Here is a 16,226-nt window from a genome sequence, read left to right on the forward strand (position 1 = left end):
AAAAGACGTGTCACCTCCAAGGGGCACAAAGGGGGTGCCAGCGGCCGGGACACGGGAGCAGGGAGAGCTGTGCGGGGCAAAGCACGATGTAAAACCACCCCGGAGCTGGGATGAGAGGGACCAGTGCCTGGTGTGCATCCCAGGAGAAGCGATACCTGCCGCCTCCATCGCCCCCGGACAGCAGCAGCGAGGAGGGGAGGCGATGGCACGCCTGGCAGGGCACGCCTGGCAGGGCGGTCAGCTTTGGGATGGGGCAGGATGGAAGAAACCGCAGCCAAAGCATATTTGCAAACAATGCGGGGCCTGAGGGCCCTTGAAAACACATAATTAGCTCATTAAAGAGACAAATACAAGTCCGTAATAAGATATTAGAGGTTAATTAAATGTTTTCCCCATCTTTAATTAAGGGAAAACTAGTTAATTCAGATTAAACTAATTTCTGCAGCCTCCCATGATGGCCCTCTATGGCTGCAGATTTGAAAATCTATTAAGGTTATTGAACTGAAAGGTCAGAGTTTGGGTCTTTTGTTTGCTCTGCTTGGGTGAATTCGGGGGAAGCAGGGATTTTCATCCTAAGGGTAGAAATGCCCTGCTTTATCATCTGGGTTACTCACAGAACATAAGAAGGTATGTGATACACAACTCCCTCTCCCTAACCCCGGACCTGGCATTTAGTCAAAACTACTGCCGTTAATTGTTTTTCTTAACTAGGAAATTCCTGCAGACTATTTTCTCTCTGCAAAACATACCCCACGCTTGGGGTCTGCTGCTCGGCCGGCCTCACCCACCGCCCGACGGCAGCCGCTGCCAGTGCTCAGCACCGGAATTTGCTTTAGCAAAAACCCACTGGCCACACGCCCCAGAGACCAACTGGTTTCCAAAGCTTTTATTGTGGATGGCAGATGGTGCCATCGTCCCCACGCATGCACACGCACCCACCCACACACTCACACGCTCCCACTCGCCATGGAGAACGGTCACAGTTAATATAGAATAGCAAAATTTATATGGAAGAATATTTAATCTGGTCAGGAGGGGAGGGGGGTCATCTGTGGTTTTATTTCTTAAATATTTCTCTCTACTCCAGAAGGGTCCGTTTCTCGCCAGAAAAGGTCTGATATAAATTAGAACGAAGGGAGCGGGTTGCTGGGGGGGCGGCCACGGGCATCCCTGGACCACGGCAGCCACGAGCATCCCTGGACCGCAGTCCTGGCTCCGCACACTGCTGGGCAGACCAGGTCCCAGCACGGCGGCGTGCCCTGTGGATGGCTCAGTCCCACCCAAAGTCCTGCCCTGTCATCTGATAAAACTTCATGTTGAAGGGTCTGTAAAACTCCCGCAGGCGCTGGACCACCTGCACGTCGATTTTGGGGTGCGGCCGCCCCTTGGATTTGCCCAGGCAGCGGGGCTTGCTGCCGCCCTCCGGCTTCTTCAGGCAGGGAAAGCCCTTGGTCTCATTAAAATAGAAATGTTTGTCCGTCACCACCCTCTTGAGACCCAGAAAGTCCTGGACACGGCCCATCTCCCCGGCCGGGTCGCTGACGAGCCTCTCCCCACTGACGAAGAGGAATTTGGAGAGGGGGAAGTACTGCAGCCAGTTGTCCAGGTGCTTGGCGTAGATCCCGATCCTCACCGCGCTCCAGCTCGTGTCGATCAGTCCCGTGCTGATGTTTTTGAAGGCTAAGGCTTGGAAGCTGGGGATGGCAGGGTTTTTGGAAAGCGTCTGCGTGTAGTCCGAGATGGCACGGGTGACGGGGTTGCGCACCACCACGATCAGCTTCGTGTCCCGAGACATGTTGTAGATGCGCCGGGGAGCCTCCTTGGTGACGAAGTAGCTGGGGGTCTTCTCCATCGTGATCTGCCCCTCCAGCGTCCGCGGCATTAGGCTCCTGGGGAGAGAAAGGGACACGGTCAGGGCTCGAGGCACGGCTGCTCCGACCCAATGCCACAACGGGGACAAGTGGGAGCGAGCCCCAAAACCCAGCCAGAAATGCCCAGGGGCTCCCCAACCACGACTGCCTCTCTCCTTGTCCTCCTGCCAGCCAGGAACGCTGCCTTGTCACACCCCACCGGTCACCTCCTCGTCTTCAAAAGCCCTCCTAGGAGCCCCCCTGCCCGGGTTTCTCCTCTCTGCTCACCTCATCTCAGCCTCCCCTTGGTCCCCTTCAGGGTCTGTCCCCGGGAAGGGACTCCCTGTCACTCTGCCCCACCAGCAGCACTGTCCAGAGGGCACTTGCAGGCTGTCGGTCCCCCACGACCCCCTTCCCAGCCCTGGAAATCCCTCCTGCCCCCTCCTCCTCCACCCCAGTGAGTTTCGGTAGTGGTGACCGGCATCTCGACGTGCGCGTTTGGGGATCCCTCCTGCCCCCTCCTCCTCCACCCCAGTGAGTTTCGGTAGTGGTGACCGGCATCTCGACGTGCGCGTTTGGGGATGGGGCTGGTTTTTATCCCAGCCTCCAGACAGATTACATGTCCTGGAGGTGCCCGACTCGCCACGTAGGGTTGCAAAGAGGAAAATCTCATTGCGGGGGTGTGCACCCATGGGAGCTAAGCCCAAGCGGCGGCTGGGGATGGAGTTGCCCACCAAGGCTCCCACCTCCAGGCAGCAAGCAGTTAAGGCCAGAAAAAGACTGTTTCCTTTAAAAAAAAAAAAAAAGGCAGAAAACCTCTCAGGGCCCAGCCATTGTGCTGTGTAAAATTCACTGCCCTGATTGTTCCCTTGTGCACTTTAATGAGGCATTAATTGCCGGAGAAATTACCCAGGCGTGTTACCCTACGACGAGAGCCAGGGGCTGCAGAACGGGTCCCCCCTGCCACCAGCACAGGCACCTGCCCCAGAGCCCCTCACGTCCCCCAGAGCCCTTCACGTCCCCCTTCTTCTTGGGGGTGGACGTCCCCTCTGGCCATCCTGGTGAAGAGGGGACTTGGTTTCCCCAATGGCGGAGCCCCCCAAACCGAGACCGTGGGGCCAGGCAGCTCACGGGTCCCCGCAGGCACAGCCCCCAGCGTGGCTCCCCGACACGCAATGCCACCCCGAGCTGCTGCTGCTCCCCACGGTTTCCCTTGCTGGCAAACAGTGACGATGTGCCAGGGGACGCCCAGCTCTTGCTGCTGCGTCCCAACCACGTCCCACCAGCTCACTCCCACGGCACCCCGCAGAGGAGCCCTCACCGACAGACCCCACGTGAAGGCAGAGATGGAGCTCGCTCTTCATGGGGCTCGTCTGGGATTGAAACGGCTTCATTTCCTCCGTGCTGTCACAAGCCGCGGTCCCCATTCCCTCCGTTGAGCTCGGGGTGACATGCACGCTCCCCCTCCCTGGCCACGTAAAACCAAGGAGCCTCTTGCTGAAAGCCCTGGGCTGGAAACTCATTCTGCTCGGAGCACAGCAGCGTTCTGCTCCGGTGCCAGGGGCTCAGCCCCACTGTCCACCCGACCTCGGCAGCCGTCCTTGCACTGCGCCCGTCCCGAGCAGCAGGCTGCTTTCCCGCAGGGAGAGGACACGAGGCTTTCAGAGGTTTGCTTAATCTTTGGGAAATGACCAAACCACTTCAATAGTTCTGAAATAAAAACTACATGTCTGTGTGGACACAGAAATACATGTAATACCTATACAGAATAAGCACGTCCTTTGCTCCCACCTAGGACTTTTCTCAGCCGATGGCAGAGCACATAACCCAGCAGGCAAGTGCTGGTTTACGACGGGAAACTGAGGCACCAAGCAATGACATGGCTTGTGTAGGAGCTGCCGTGTAGATGCCTACATTCATCCAGCCAACAAACATCCACCATCCTGACACCAAATCACTTGTATGGGTCAGCAAACACACGGGGATCCAACCCGAGCTGCTCCACACCCAGAGGCATCCCAGGATGAGCTCCAGGAATCAGGAAGTCTCTTGGAATAAGTATCAATACCCGAATATTAACTATGACAAGGGATAAAATAAAGCAAAAAAAAAATCAAGTCTAACTGAGACATTTCACTTAACTGAAAGCAGAGAGACAGACTCTTTCCTACAAGGACTTTCCCTTTTGCCTGAATTTGGGAGAATTCTGTGTTTAAAACTCGAGGTTCCCCCTGGGGCTGCAGCACCCCGTGGCCCTTGGGGCTCGCTGGAAAGGAGAGGAGCTTCCCCGGCCCGTCCCCATACACCTCTCCTCCCCCATCCAGGCGGGATAAGGATTTTTTTTAACGTTGCTTGGCTGAGGCCAAGCCGACCCACCCAAGGGCAGGGAGAGCTCCAAAACCCTGCTCGGGGATCCCTGCGGGAACGCCGGCAGAGCAGGAGGATGAGGATGGACCTTCCCGCCGGGCTGCGGCTGGGTCCCGGCTCTTGGCAGCGGCACTTGGGGGCAGGACGGGGTGTTTCAGGGATCCCCATCCCGCTGCCCGGAGCGGCGGCAACGGAGGGCTGTGCCCGGCGGGGGAGCGGGGTCCCCAAGGCGGGAGGGGACGGGCCACGCAGCAGCCGGGGCTGTGCTGTGGGGAAGCCAGGGCTCTGCCCAGCAGCATCTGTTCCTTATGTAATGGGAAAAGGCTTGAGGTTTTTGGGTTTTTTTTCCCCTGGACGTAGGAAAGAACACTTTATTAAAAGCATTTGCGAGTGATGCTGGGCCCCGCACAACTCCCTCCCCTAAACAAGAGGCGAAAGCCACTTGTGGCTTTTTTGCCCCCCCTGCCTCCCTTTTTCCTTTTTGGACAGTGCCAGCGTTTTCAGAGCCACTTCTCGTGCCCAGCATCACTGCCCGGCAGCCTGGCCCCTCCGTTTGGCATCAGCGGTGCCCGGGCAGGTGGGATGCCCTTGGGGGGTACCTGCATCCAGGGGCAGCGATGGGAGCTTTCCCCAACCTTTTCAGCACCTTTCCCCCCCGCCCCAAATAACCGTGCTCACCGGAGGGGCTGTCTGCCAGGGTTCCCGCTGGGAAGCACCTTCCCAAACCAGGATCAGGCCCTTGCACCCCAGGCCCCGTCCTCTCCCTGCTGTGGTTGCCCAGAGCCAAGCAAAAGCCAACCGCGCACCTCCGAACCCCGCTGCTCGCGCACCTCCAACCTGCCGCTGGGGCCCCAGCCCCCGAGCCAAGCCAGCAGAGCACGTTTAACTCCAATTCCGCTCAGAAACCTGCCGTAGGGTTTGCCAGGCTGCTTCACGCAGCTTCTCTGCGCGACTTGTTGAAGCATTTCTGCCGCTCTGCAGCACTTCCCCGGCTGCCACCGGCATTTCTGCCCAGCAAAACGGCTCCGTCCTCGCACCGCTCATACACCCAAAACCCCCTCTCAGCAAACGTGGGCTTAAGACTTAAAACAGCCACTTTCCTCAATGGGCAATAAAATGTTTATTATCAAACAGCGAACGCTTGGGATGATGTGATCCGAGAGCCTGGAGAGCCCACGTTAAACCGAAATACCGATTTTCTCAGCCTGTGCATCACAACCCAGCACCGATTGTACCTGAGCTCAGGAATTCATGGTTGTGCTCAGCTTTCATAAACCACCATGGTTTGGGTTTGCTGCAGTTGCCATCACGGTGTTCCCGGGGACATAAACCAGAGAGGAACCCGTGAGCTACCCCTGCAACAGCAGGGCTCTCCGAGAGCACTGACCACGAAGAACGACGTGAGTCTGGATGCCCCAGCAAAGGTTCTGCTAAAATATTTGAACAAAAGCCATTTTACCTGCCCTCTTCCTTTTTGCAGAGGAACAGCAAGGGCCAGGCTGAGCCCCACGGTGCTGAGGCTGTCCCTGAGGGGTCTGTGGGGCAGGGGACCCCCGGGATCCCCCTCACCGCAGGCAGCCCAGGAGACCCACACCCAGCAGTACCAGCACCTTCCTGACCAAGGGCTTCTCAGCACACAGGAGCATCACCAACCGTAATTAAAGCCAACCACACCATCCTAGGCTTAATTAAAATTTAATTAAAATAGAATTTTTAATAAAAGCCCATGCTGGGGCAGAGATTCCCCACTCTGCACAGGTACCACCGAACAGCGGCGAGCAGCTCCCCTGCCCGTGACCTGTGACGGGGTGCACAGACCTTGCCCCCCACCAGCACAACCACATACTATCCCCATTGGGGACAGCAACGGGGCAGCGACGTCCCATGCAAAACCCCCCCAGGGCTGGTCCATCAGGGCCGTAAGCTCTGCAAGCTAGCACTTAGGCGGACCCTCGGACAGGCTCCAACACACCTACAGCTTTGTTCCCAACGAACGAAAGGCGCTCGACCCGCCGTGGGCTGGACACCGCTGACTTGGTTCTAAACCCCCGATCCCGCACTCGGTCAATGCGGAGCCGCCGGCCGCTGGGGTCAGGGTGGCGGCGGAGGAGCTGGGTCCCAACGTCATCCCGGGACCGTGTCGGGACAGCAGCCTCCGAGCAGTTGATTGTGCAACACCTCCTCTTCCTCAGCAGCTCAATCACTCCCAACTACTTGCAAGATAATTACGCTGTTTCACATTTTCATTAACTCCCTAATACTTCCCCCTAAATTACCCCAGTTAATTATTGATAACCCCCGTCTCCCTCCAGATCTGGCTTAAACTGGCGGAAAGCAGACCAAGCTTCCGTTATGCTCCCCTTTAGCGCAAGCATTGGAAACTTTAATTAAATTTATAGTGAATTCTTACTGACCTTAAGAAAACGCCTCGGGAATGCAAGCATCGCCTACAGGTACATGACACTGCAATGGGGGAGCACCCTGGCAGCCTTGGAGGGAATTGGTATTTCAAGGGGACACCGGGTGCTCAGGAGGAGGGATAAAACTCTTTTACCTTTCTATTAAGCTGATGAATTTCAATTTTTAATAAGTAGTAAGACAACTGGCATTTGAGAGGCATCAGGGATGGGATTTCCTACCTAGAGATATTCAACGTGTGAAACTGTTAACCTTGAAAGAAAATGGCAAAATCATGGAGAGGGATGAAAAATGCCACCATTTACTTCAGAGTCTCCTGGGAGCCGTTTTGCTCATCGTTTCACCAAGTTTTCCTTTCCACCCACGCCGGTGCCCCATCCCCATCCTCCCCTCACCCTCCAAGCCGTGGTACCCGTTCGCTCAGAGGCTGTGTCATCACCGCTGCACCACCTCCTTCTCTGCACGGGCAGCCAGCCACGACCCGGGGCCGCGGTCACCAGCCGCCGAGGGGCCGAGCGACAAGCTCAGGTCTGGAGCATCCCCTAATTGCTCTGAGCCGAGGTGCGTTTCCAAGGGCTGCTGGCCCCCTCCAGGACATTCCCTCTATTATAGTCAATGGGAAATTGCAGATTACGGCTGTGCTCCCAGGGGCCCTCGTTTAGATTAATTACCTCCTCTGTTGAGGTAGCAAGGTGCAATAACTTACAGCCCTGATAAAAATGCAGAAAGCTGCACTAAATACAGATTAGCAGCCATAGCAGGCAGGTAATCAAAGGAGACTTCAAAAACCTGGGCTGACATAACTTTCCAGGGTTAATTGGTTCATGATTCCTTGACTCCGGGATGATTTTGCTGCAGACGAAGGAGAACTCCTCCCAGTACCGCGCTGAGAGCATAAAGCAATGGATGCGCCCGTCGGAGGACAACCTCGCTGATAAATAAGTCTCCAAACCAAGAGCATCCCTGCATTAGCACCCATGCCGGCCACTCGCAAGGCAGCTTCACGTGTGGGGCAAGCTCTGCCCACAATTCATCCCACCCCGAAAATGCCAGGCAGTATCTTTAGCAGGGATGCGGGTCCAACCCGTGCTAGGAGCGTGAAGGGAGGCCCCGAAACCCAAGATAAACCCCAGGCGCGAGTGATGGGTGCCACCCGGATCAGGGCTTGCAGGTTCTATGTTACCACTAAAAGTGGAAGAGAAAAGGGGGAAAAAAAACCGTCTCCATTATTATTAAAAAACCCGAGCACTGACAAAAAAAGCCCCTGACAAAAGGAAGTGAAAGGCAAGGGGATTTCTGCCGAGGGGATATGGTTGAGAGCTTTCTGCAGGGCCAGAGAAAGTGACTCTTTCAAGGCGATAAGATGGGCGATGGGATGACGTGGGGGACAAAACCGGCCGGGACAGCCCAGCTTAGCACCGGTGACGGCTCCGCTCGCCCGCCCCAGCCCAGCCTTGTCTGGGCAGGGGGCACCCAGTGGTGTCCGGCTGCGGTTCCAGGGGACCCCCTCTCTCAAAGGCAGGGTGACAGGCTGCCCGGGACCGGGCTCAATGGGGGACAGAACCTTTTTTGTGTAAATGTAAAACAGTTTGGAACCAGGAGAGGGGGACGAGGCTTGGGACAGATTTATCCTCTCCCAGCAGACACCCGGTACCACCCGGATCTGCATATGAATCGCCCCAACAGGCTTATCTCACCCGGCGGGACAAGGCTGCCTTTGTGGCACACAGCAGCTATGAAGTTGTTAAACTGGAACCAGTTATGTAGACTTTAAGATACCGGCCTTTTCCTTCAAGGCAGCTAAAATGGCAGCACCTTTGCTGGGAAGCAGGGCGCGAGAAACCAGCGAGTGGGATGGGACGTCGGGAGGGACAGATCCAGCCTTGTGTCCCTGCTCCTGGCTCTGCCAAGGAGACCCCGGCATGCCGGACCCCCCATTCCCCAAAGCGGGGTGGGGGCATATGTGGGCAGCCCAGGGACCCCGTCCCCTCCATCACCTCCTCTTCCCGGAGGAAGCACCGGGGCATCTGTTGAACCTCAATGCAAGGCAGGGAAGGCTGAACTCACCAGCAAGCCGCTTGGGAGCAAATTAGGCCATGTTCCTTTTTATTCCTAATTACTGTAATCTTCCCCCTCTCCTTCCCCGCTGCCCCTTCAGAGGAGGCAGCGGGTCCTGCCAGCACCTCCCCGAGCAGGCAGAGCCCCCCGGGCGCTTTCCATCCCAGGCCTGCCTCCATTATTTTTGATTCTTTCACCGATTCAAAAATGTGCAAATGAGGCCATGGCTTCCCAATCAGGCCTGGCCAGGAGCTAATTGGCTTTAAGCAGGGAAACCTGAATATGCTAATGATGGCAGTAACGAGCCTGTGATGCGCCTGGAAGGGGAGCCAAGCCCTCGGCTCAACTATCGGCTGACTCGGAGACACGTCAATTAACAACAAGGAAGATAATTTATTAATGCTCCTTTGCACCCCTCTGCCCTTTGCTCCTAATTACAGTTTGATCCATGAAACATGGTGGGGGTTTGCCGGGTCCTGCCGCAGCCCCGCTCCCAGCCGGAGCATCCCGGCGCAGCCCCAAGCCTCTCCTCCTGCCCCCGAGCAGCCTCTGGCCGGGGCCATAGCCCAGGAGCACGACTGGAGGGTCTCCAGCAAGGGGCCCCAGGGCTCTCCCACCACCAGACCACGGGGGTTGGGGTCCGTGGGCTGGGGTTCAGCCAGGTCAGGCTGCAGAAGAGGCTCAGAGGAGAAGGGAGATGCGACGGGCTGGGTGGTGCCGCTGGGCAGGGCTGCTCCCCGCGGGGTCCGAGCCCCCGCAGACCCTTCCTGAGGGGCTCCCTCGCTGGCTGCTGAGCCCGGCTGCTTCAGGGCACGGGCTGCAAAGCAGGAGGAGGCAGCAGTGGGGTCTGTTGGGGGACTCTGGGAAGGGCCAAGAGCCGGGGAGTTTTGCATTTGGCTTTCCGACCTATTTAGCATCAAGGTCTGGGGGATGTGGAGCACGGAAAGGCAGAAGCCCATTAGCATTTCTAATGAAGTGGCTGCTTTCACAAGTCACCCGACACCCAGTCATTAACCCGGATAAGAAGCGGGCCCATTTGGGAAACCATGGCTGCTTTGTCCATCTATCCAAACCCCTGGGCACCCCAAGTCCCGAGCCCTGGCAGGAAGGCGAGAAAAAGGCCGTTCCCCCCCCAACACCACGGGGAGCTGCAGCCCCCTGCACCCGCTCCTGCTCCCACGCAGACCCAGACCCTCTCCCCTCCGCCGCCCGGCATTTGCATCGCGATCATGCTCATGTTTATGGCTGGGGGTTGCAATTATGGGCAGCTCAAGGCCCTGAAGATTTTTTCTTTGCATGGTTATTCCAGCGGGGTCGTTAAGGCCAAAGGGCTCCCGATGAATGCACACAATGGCATATGATTATGAAGAGCAGAAATCAGAGTTAATAAGGGCACAGCCCTTCCCTGCTCAGGAGCGACAGCGCTGGAGGAAGGGGCTGCTTGGCCTCTGTCAGCATCCATGGATTTGGAGAGGGTCCCTCCTCACCCTTCTCCGCTGTGGAGCTACGCTGCATGGGGTCACCCCAAAAATGCAGAGCAGCTGAACCCCCCATGATGTCTGCCAGGGACCCCTCACAGCCGGCACCACTCGGGTCCCCCTGCTCACGCTGAAGGTGATGCTCCTGGGTCAAGGCACAAAGCCACGGCCACCCCGGGACTCCTGCTTGCCACTGGAGTCATTGCCCACGGCTGCAGCGGTGAGCATCGGGCACCCCACAGTCCACGGGGACATTTGCTACCTCCAGAGCTCACCCAGAGACAGAATAACAGCAGGACAGGGCCGCCTGCAGCCCTCATCTGCAGGGGGGGACCTGGAGCAAAACCAACCTCGTGTTCCCAGGAGCAGTATTTCACTCGCAACAAGCAAAGAGGTATTTTGACCAACCATTAGTGAAAAAGCAGCTGAACCCGCTGCTTGGGTTAAAACAGGTGACAAACAGAATAGCTACCTGAATCCCCCAGAACCCTACAGAAAGCGTGGGCTGACACGTGCCCAGCCTTGGTGGATGCTGGACTGGGGCCGCGTGAGGCGAGGGCAGGGCTGCAGCGGGCACGCACAGCCCTCTCCGTCCCTCTGGAATGAAGCGCGTCTGCACGGCAGCAATTAGAAATCCTCTTCTTGCTGCTCGCTCCCCGGTGTCCCTTTGATTCCCGAGTCCCGGCGGCCCCGGGGGCGCGGGGACAGCCTGTGGCAGGTGTCTTGCCTGTGACCCGGGTCAATCGAGGGCTCTGATCTCCAAATGACCCTTCCCAGCAGTGAATATGTACCCGCGCTCAAACAGCTTGCAGATGAAGGAGCAACAGACTGGAGATGATTTATTCAGGAATTAAAGGTTCAGTACCCCTTTTAAAGGCTGCGCCTCGGCACTGTCAGCCTTCATTGCACACAATTAAAGGGGTTAGCTGCCCCGGCCCGCCACCGCCCTTCCTCCCTTCCAGGGGAACGAAATCAAACAAAACCAACCCCCCCGCACACCCCCGCCAAGCCCCGGTCCGGTCCCTCCAGCGTAGGGTTGGGGGCATGCAGAAGGACTTGCAAACTCAGCACATGAGTGGCCCTGAGCTCCAGCCCGGGAAGCTGCTCCGGCTCCGTTCTCTGCCAGGGACCAGCTCGGCTCTGCCCGGGATGGGGGGATGCAGGTGCTCGGGTTTTGTCCCCACTCGCAGGAGGGGATGCTCGGGGTCTCCGCTCGGCTCGTGGCAGAGGTAGCCCCGGTGCCATCCGCGCAAAGCCTGTTCCTGCAGCTGGGGCTTGGTGAGATGCTCCTGGAGCCCTGGGCCGGGGAGGAGGCAGGGACTGCCCGGGAGCAAGGCATGGGGCTGCCTGGGAACAAACCCCCTCTCCTCTTCGTGCTCCGGAGCAAGACCCAGCCCCTGCAGCAAGACCCGACCTCCCTCCACCAGCTCAGCACCTTCAGGCTCCGAGCAAGGAAGGTGCCGGTCGCGTGTAAGCTCACACCAGCATAATTCAAACACAGGCTTGAATTTCCCTCTCACACCTGAGAGGGGAGATAAGGATAAAAATTGGCACCGTCTCGATTATTTTTTTCCTTTCCGAGTTGTGAGAACTGATGTGGTGGTTTGGCTGCCGGGGGAGAGCATCGCTCGCGGGCGCAAACAGCAGGAATTCAATGAAAAGCTTCCTTCCTCTTATAAAAGAAAAGGAAGAAATCTGCTGGCAGTGGTGGCTGCTGATAATCTCTTTCCAAGGCAGTAAATTTTCCTGCAGCTACCCCGGCAAGTAATCCAGCAGATTATTACACCTTTCAGCGGAATCAGCCTTTTAAATACGCTCTCCCCTCACCATGCATCTTGTGTTTTATGACCTGACTTGCTGTCTGAGCACCGTGAAACACAAATTATGCTCTTCTGCAACCAGAGCAGAGGCACCGGTGACAAATTTTATACCTCTGGTAACTGGGATCCTTGGGCGCTCCAATAAATAAGGAAAATTTGCTCTTAAAGCTGCACGGGGCTGCCAGGCTGGGGGCTCTGCATCACTGCAGCACGACAGCCTGGGGAGGGGACGGGCCCCCCGTCCGCTGCTCTGGGAGGGCACCCCGCTACCCCAGGCGATTGCAGTGCCGTGCCGAGAAGGCACACGCCGCTCGGACGGGCATAACGCGATTAACGCACACTTATGTACCTCCAATGGCCAGCTATTCTTTACGGACCAGTTGTCCTCAGCCTGAGCGCTCCAGGCAGGCAGCGCGCTTCTGGCGGGCTGTTCAGATGCAAAATTTATTGCTGTTTAAAAAAATAGAACAAAAATCCCTGAGATCACTATAAGTATGTCTAAGGTCTTTGTTTTCAATTACAAATAAAAAATACACATATTGGTTTTCACTAAATTACCCTCTTGCAGCAGTGGGCTGACCGATCCTGGTTTCCTACCTAGACCGAGGAGAGCACAGGAAGGACATAAAAAGCCCACAAAATCTCATTTTTTTCAGGTTTAAAGTTACGTGGCCAGCAGAAATGGAATTCTTCCACTTCCCAATGCTCGAGTGGGGAAAAAGGAAAACAACTCTAGTTAAAAAGCAGTTCCTAAGAGACAAATGAGAAAGCACAAGGACATCAAGGTCTCTCAGGTCATGGCATGAGCGGTGCAACACCCATCCCTCCGACCACCCCCTCCCTCGCCCTCGCGACTCCACCTCACCCCACGCAGCCACGCTACGGCCAGATCCTGTCGGGATGCTCCAGGGATGGACAAGCCGTGCACCCACCGTGCACCGAGCGCCGCAGCCGCGCTCGCCTCCGCCCCGGGAGCTCCTCGGGCGCAGGGGTTTCCCCGTGCAGCCTCTGCAGTGCACGAGCGAGTTTTCCCCGAGCATCTCTGCGCCCACGGGCAGACGGTGTTTTTCTCTCCCACGGCTTAACCCCCCGCACGGCACAGCAGCGTCTGCTGCCTTTGGGAGGTGACAAAAAAAAACTAGAGAGTTATCTATAATTTTGCAGTTGCCTGCAGGGCGTCGGGCTGCTGCGTGCCAGCGCCCGCCACGCTGAGGAGCTGCCATGCTCAAATTTGAGGCAAAATCCTCCAGTATTTCGAGTGCATCCACCCCCACCCAGCCATGCGGTGCCACGTCCTGGGGGACAGTGGCTGCAGGCAGTCCCAGCCCATGAGCAGTGCCAGCCCAAGCCACAAGCTCTCAGCTAATTAGCTTAGACTAATTAGCCAGGGTTCAGCGCCCGTGGCAGGACCTGCACTGCTCTCTGTGATGATGGGTCTCTGGGATCCCTCCTTGCCTCGATCACGGGGTGCAGGTGAGGGGCATCCTCAGCAGCCGGGGCAGCCCTGCCCTGCCTGCCCAGCCCTGCCTGCCCTGCCCAGCCCTGCCCTGCCTGCCCAGCCCTGCCTGCCCTGCCCAGCCCAGCCCAGCCCTGCCTGCCCTGCCTGCCCTGCCCAGCCCTGCCCTGCCCTGCCTGCTGTGCCCAGCCCTGCCTGCCCTGCCCTGCCCTGCCTGCCCAGCCCTGCCTGCCCTGCCTGCCATGCCCAGCCCTGCCTGCCCAGCCCTGCCCTGCCCTGCCTGCCCTGCCCTGCCCAGCCCTGCCCAGCCCTGCCCTGCCTGCCCAGCCCTGCCTGCCCTGCCCAGTCCTGCCTGCCCTGCCTGCCCTGCCCAGCCCTGCCCTGCCCTGCCTGCCCTGCCCTGCCCTGCCTGCCCAGCCCTGCCTGCCCTGCCCTGCCCTGCCCAGCCCTGCCTGCCCTGCCTGCCCAGCCCTGCCCTGCCTGCCCTGCCCAGCCCTGCCTGCCCTGCCCTGCCCTGCCTGCCCTGCCCAGCCCTGCCTGCCCTGCCTGCTCTGCCCAGCCCTGCCCTGCCTGCCCAGCCCTGCCTGCCCTGCCCTGCCCAACCCTGCTCAGCCCTGCCCTGCCTGCCCTGCCTGCCCTGCCCTGCCCTGCCCAGCCCAGGGGAGGGCGCACGGGCAGGAGCCCCACGTCGAACACGCCGGTCCCAGCCCCGCCGCAGGTGCAGGAGCAGCGGGAGCCCGCGCGAGGGAGGAAGAAAGGAGGAATCCACACATGTCTGCCAGAGCGAGACCTTCCCGCTGGCCGGCGAATTGACAGCTGCTTTGATTTGATTAGCAGATGCTGACGAGGCATCGAGGCAAGTCCCCAGAGCCATGAATAATTTCAGTGTATTTCTGTTTATTTGATCTCAGTATGGGGCTGGCCCTGCCGCCTCGCCCAGCCCTGGCCCGGACCCTCGCAGAGCGATGGGGAAGGGGCTGCCAGGCTCTCCAGATGGCCGCTCCGAGGCCACCGCCGGCAGGGCTCCTGTCCCCCTCCGGCTCGTGCTCCGGGGAGGAGAGAGCCCTTTGCCATGCTCTTCTCCCTCCTCCGTCCACACCTCCTGCACAGCTATCCCACCGGGCTGGGCGGTGAGGAAGGAACCCCGCAGCAGCTTTTGGGGAAGAGAGATGCCCCCAGCCTCACGACTTTTAACATAACTCATTCCAACATTTTCAAGTCTTTTTTACCTTTCTTCCTCTTTTAAAAGGACAAAAATGGGAACTTTGCACTTTCTGGTTGCTGGACGAGAGCTGGGATCAGAAGCCATGTGCCAGGGCCACTGGGTCCTGCTGGCATCACCAAGGGTCAGATGCTCTTTAGAAAGCAATTAGTGCATTTTAGAGTAACGAATTGGCCATAAATCCCCACAGGCTGACACAGATAAACCCACCAGACGTTACCTCCAAACCAGGGTACCCAAACGCTGCACCAGGTATCGGGTCTCCCCCGTGAATGAGGGGGGTCAGGTGGAAAGGAGAGCTGGCCCAGGCTCCAAACCGGACAGCCAGTGGAAAATGCTGCTGGCAGAAGGGATGAAGAAAAACTCCCTCCCTGGGGTGCCGCCGGGACGCTCAGCTCCTCTGCCCCAGCACCGTGGTGCACGAAGGCACACAGACCCGGCCAGGGCTGAAGAAAGGGGGCCTGAGCCCAGGGCGGGAGCTGAGGTTCCTCTCGCGGCTCCTCCCGGGGTGGCTTTGGGAGAAGATGACCCAGGACCACGCTCAGCAGGCGCAGCCCTTGCCATGATGCTGCCAGGGGTCTCCCCGCATCTCCCTGACTGAGGACCCCGGGTCCTACTCCAGTAGGTAAATCAAGCAGTAAAAGCTAGGCGCACAGTCCCTATTTTAAACCAAGCAAATTCAACGCAAGCAATTTTAATGTAATTCTCCTGCACACAGCGTCTTCTGCATCCAATTTGAAATTGCACTGGTCGGATCTGATGACTTAGAAATCAAAGATGCTCTGAGCGAAGCAAGACCTGACCCCTGCCATCGGAGTAACGCCTCTCCCATCACCGTGTGCCCACTTAGCACGTGGCGAGTCCACTGACTACATTTCATGGACGCTTCTGCAAAAATGCTTTCCCAGTCTGGCTCTCCCCTGCTGAACAAGCACTGAGTCCTGCTCGAAGCTTCAGCTTCAAACTAACCACGAGTCGTTCTGAAACGCATCCAAAACTGTCTCATTTCTACCTAAGAAAACATAAATCAGTCCTCGCGCGTGAACTGGAGCCAGGTCTGAGGTCTGCAGCGAAGCCGTGGGGATCCATCAGCAGTTTCCAGTGACAGTTTTAAGCTCTTTTGGCCGGATCCGCAAAGGTATTTAGGAACCTAATGCTCAGGGAAATCGCCGGTGACTGCGCACCTCAATCCCCCCTGCTCGCCGCCGTCCCAGCCCTCCGAAGGAGGAGAACCGAGCTGGTGCCTCGCTCTGCCCCAGCTCCCCCGACCCTCCATCCCAGCCTGCCGACGCCTCGGCTTGCCGGGAGCACCCCCCACGCTGCCCCTGGACGGGGGGACCCCGTGCCCCACAGCATCAAAATCCTCCAGCACCGGACACCCATCGCCAGCAGCTGCCGCCGGCACAGGGGTCTGGGCAGGAGGGTGCCGCAGGCTGCCCGCAGCGAGGGGGACGGGAGAGGGGACAGGGGGGTGACGGGAGCCAGCAGCACCAGTCCTGCTCTCGCTGCGTGGCGCTGGACCAGCCCGGCTCTGCTCTGAGCAAGCAGCAGCTTCAA

General features: G+C 58.2%; 1 protein-coding gene across 1 annotated transcript in view; it reads right to left on the reverse strand.

Moving 5' to 3' along the window:
- Positions 1-1,032: 1,032 nt before the first annotated feature.
- HS3ST6 (heparan sulfate-glucosamine 3-sulfotransferase 6) overlaps positions 1,033-16,226 on the reverse strand; it is a 40,975-nt gene continuing 25,781 nt past the window's right edge. The window contains exon 2 of the mRNA XM_075165523.1: positions 1,033-1,889. Within this exon, the coding sequence (XP_075021624.1) occupies positions 1,271-1,889 (619 nt within the window). The 3' untranslated portion in view covers positions 1,033-1,270. The remainder of the gene's footprint in view (positions 1,890-16,226) is intronic.

The sequence above is a fragment of the Calonectris borealis genome, chromosome 16, assembly GCF_964195595.1.
Source record: "Calonectris borealis chromosome 16, bCalBor7.hap1.2, whole genome shotgun sequence".
Classification (NCBI taxonomy): domain Eukaryota; kingdom Metazoa; phylum Chordata; class Aves; order Procellariiformes; family Procellariidae; genus Calonectris; species Calonectris borealis.